Source organism: Triticum urartu, unplaced genomic scaffold, assembly GCF_003073215.2.
Source record: "Triticum urartu cultivar G1812 unplaced genomic scaffold, Tu2.1 TuUngrouped_contig_6364, whole genome shotgun sequence".
NCBI lineage: Eukaryota > Viridiplantae > Streptophyta > Magnoliopsida > Poales > Poaceae > Triticum > Triticum urartu.
This window is the reverse complement of record NW_024117121.1, coordinates 7,115-10,314: the sequence shown is the minus strand read 5'-3', so window position 1 is coordinate 10,314 and position 3,200 is coordinate 7,115. Positions and strand designations below refer to the sequence as shown.

Below are 3,200 nucleotides of genomic sequence, written 5' to 3'. Positions count from 1 at the left end.
GGGTATAACCCTTTTTTGTGATCCTCTAACATGCGATCGAACTTCAGCTTCTCCTTTTGACTAATGCATTGCGTCCTTGCATCGACCATGACCCTGCATTGCGTCCTTGCATCGTCAGCAGCTTCACCCGTGGCAGCATCATTGGGCACATCGTCTGGTTCCTCTTGATCTTCAGCAGCTTCACCCGTGGCAGCATCATTGGGCACATCGTCTGGTTCCTCTTGATCTTCACCAGCTCCCCCCGTTGCAGCATCACCGTATTCAGGGGGCACATAGTTGTCATCGTACTCTTCTTCTTCGCCGTCTTCCATCATAACCCCTATTTCTCCGTGCCTCGTCCAAACATTATAGTGTGGCATGAAACCCTTGTAAAGCAGGTGGGAGTGAAGGATTTTCCGGTTAGAGTAAGACCTCGTATTCCCACATTCAGTGCATGGACAACACATAAAACCATTCTGCTTGTTTGCCTCAGCCGCATAGAGAAACTCATGCAAGCCCTTAATGTACTCGCGGGTGTGTATCTAACAACATATAGCTCTCTAGAGCATCTAATTAATTAAACCATACATTGAAACTATGTAAAACATTTCAATGCGAAAACAAATGCGATCATAGTCGCAACCAAGGTAACAATTGATCCAACGGCATAATGATACCAAGCCTCGGTATGAATGGCATATTTTCTAATCTTTCTAATCTTCAAGCGCATTGCATCCATCTTGATCTTGTGATCATCGACGACATCCGCAACATGCAACTCCAATATCATCTTCTCCTCCTCATTTTTTTTATTTTTTCCTTCAACAAATTGTTTTCTTCTTCAACTAAATTTAACCTCTCGAGAATAGGGTCGGTTGGCATTTCCGATTCACATACATCCTAGATAAATAAAATCTATGTCACGTTGGTCGGCATAATTTTCATAAACAATAAATGAACCAATAGTTATAAAGATAATATACATACCAAATCGGAATCATAGACAGGACGAGGGCCGACGGGGGCGGATACCAAAACCATCGCACTATATAAGATGCAATAAAAAATGTAAGAAAATGATACAAGTAAGAAAATAATAAATGTTCGAATCAGGAGCTTTGCCGAGGGCGGAAGCAGTTTGGTTCAGTCTTGGCGTGCGGGTGGCGAAAGAGGATGGTAACCGTGGTTTCAACTTTGGCCTGCAAGGCAACCTGCTCTCCCTTCGGCACTCTGTCAGGGTTTTATTGTATTGTGATGGAGCGAGGGTTGGGGAGGCAAAGGAAGCGGAGGCTGCGGTGAGGCACGCCCTCGACGCCCATCCCAACCATCCCAGGATTTATATTGATATGATCCCGCGTATAGCAGAAGGTACTCACGCTGGACCTAACTAATTACTTGTGCACTTACGTATGCGTTTTTTTCTAAATGACGGACTGACCTTATTACTTTCTGCATTGATTCTGATCTCTGAATCTACCAAGATGCTCATGATGACGATTTGTGTGAGGACGAGGAGGAGAACAGATTTCTGACGCAGAGCGACTCACATTACATCAGATCTGCTCTCAGGTATGTAGCAGATATTTGCCTGTTATCTTTTCCATCTTTCTCCATCATCTAGAGCTCAGCTTGTCGTCCTATTGATCAACTATGCTATAACGGCTGTATGGAAATTAGAAACAGATTAATGTATTTACAAAAATTGCTAGACATAAGTATCTGATCAGAAAACTGAACTTGGCAGTGTAGTGTGAAACTTGCCCGATCTCTTTTCTGGCAAGGGCTGATGAAATATAAGAATTATCTTATGCAAATTTGTAGAAGGATAGTTAGTAAAGGGGAACTGGGGATAGAACTAGATTTTGGGAAGATTTATGGACAGGGGGTGCTGTTTTAGGTGACCAGTAGTCCAGGTTATACAACTTATCAATATATAAGCATAGCTCTGTAGCTAGAATGCTACACGCTAATTTCACTGCTCTAAAATTTAGAGGGGGTCTGTATGGTGGAACTTCTCAGCTATCACATCGATTTCTTGCTGATCGTGAAGGTTTTAGTCTCGAGGAATGAGCAAGATTCATGTAGATGATCCCATAAAAAAGGTTAATGTAAATGGCTTTTACAGAAGAATGTTGTGGTTAGCATTCAGCACTATTTCTGTTGATTCAGAAATGAGCAAGATCATAGTATTTTTGTGGTTAGCATTCAGAAATAGTATCAGCAAAGTTAATCTGAATCATCGAGGTAGTGTGGTATAGGAAAGTGTCTTTTTTGCAGTAGAAAAGAGCTACTGAATCATATATTCCTTATAGTCCTGTTAGCATGGAGGGACTTTGTGCTTTGGGTGATGAATTTCAAGGTATATGTGGAAACTGAGGAATGATAATTGCTTGAAAAATATTTTTCGTATCGATATTAGATGTTTTATTGGTCTATCTTACAGAGAAGAATTGCACGATATGCAGGTAGCAGGGGCGCGGGACGGTGGGGTTACTGCTGGTGGCATCAGAGATGAATGTTTCACAAACATTTTGGGTGGGCGCTGGCCGTGCAAAGGTTTCAAATTTTGCTGGAAGTTGTGTGATGAACTTCTTTTAAATGGCAGTCACTTGCAGATTGCTTGGTTTTGTAATGAATAAGTAAGGGTGTTGGGGTGAATTGGTCCTTACAAGGATAGCTTTGCTTTGCTTTAGTTTTGCATGTTGTTACATGGGAGGGCTAGCCCATGACATGCTGGTGTTTTTTATTTTTAAGCTGAACCGGATAAACCTGAGGGTGTATTTTCAGTTTCGTGATGAATGACAATTGAGCTCTTTAATTGAAATAAAAACTGCAGTTTACTATTGGAACTGTTACATAAAAACTACTCCCTTCATCCGGAATTGCTAGAATTTACTAGTTTTACCATTTCAGCATGTATTGTCTAGAGACGTCCATTTCAGCGTCAAGTAACTCCGGACAGAGGTAGTAGTATTTACTACTTTAGCCAACATGTTTCTGTTACATACAAATGGGAAGTGTGCTTCCAACTACACGTACTATTTTTAAAGTGTGCTACCAACTAACAAGCATGTGTACCCTATGGCTGCAAATTACTTTCGTATGCTTGAAAGCGCTGTCTCAAAGCCAAATGAAGCCTAAATCCGATAGTGACAGAAAGGGCTATATATTTGTGCCGATTTAACTGGATCATTCTCCGTAGTTATTCATTTTCTTTATAT

General features: G+C 41.1%; 1 protein-coding gene across 1 annotated transcript; it reads left to right on the top strand.

Annotated features, from left to right (window-relative positions):
• The first annotated feature begins 1,079 nt into the window (after positions 1-1,079).
• LOC125530496 lies at positions 1,080-2,784 on the top strand. Its single transcript, XM_048694889.1, has 3 exons — positions 1,080-1,347; positions 1,461-1,548; positions 2,445-2,784. The coding sequence occupies exons 1-3, from the start codon at positions 1,080-1,082 to the stop codon at positions 2,446-2,448; spliced, it is 360 nt and encodes a 119-aa protein (XP_048550846.1). The 3' UTR covers positions 2,449-2,784.
• The last annotated feature ends 416 nt before the right edge of the window (positions 2,785-3,200 follow it).

What these genes read in the sequence shown, in the direction of transcription:
- LOC125530496 (XM_048694889.1), top strand. Translation starts at nt 1,080, where the DNA reads ATGTTCGAATCAGGAGCTTTGCCGAGGGCGGAAGCAGTTTGGTTCAGT. An exon ending in GATCCCGCGTATAGCAGAAG is followed by an intron (nt 1,348 to 1,460) that starts GTACTCACGCTG and finishes GAATCTACCAAG; the next exon opens with ATGCTCATGATGACGATTTG.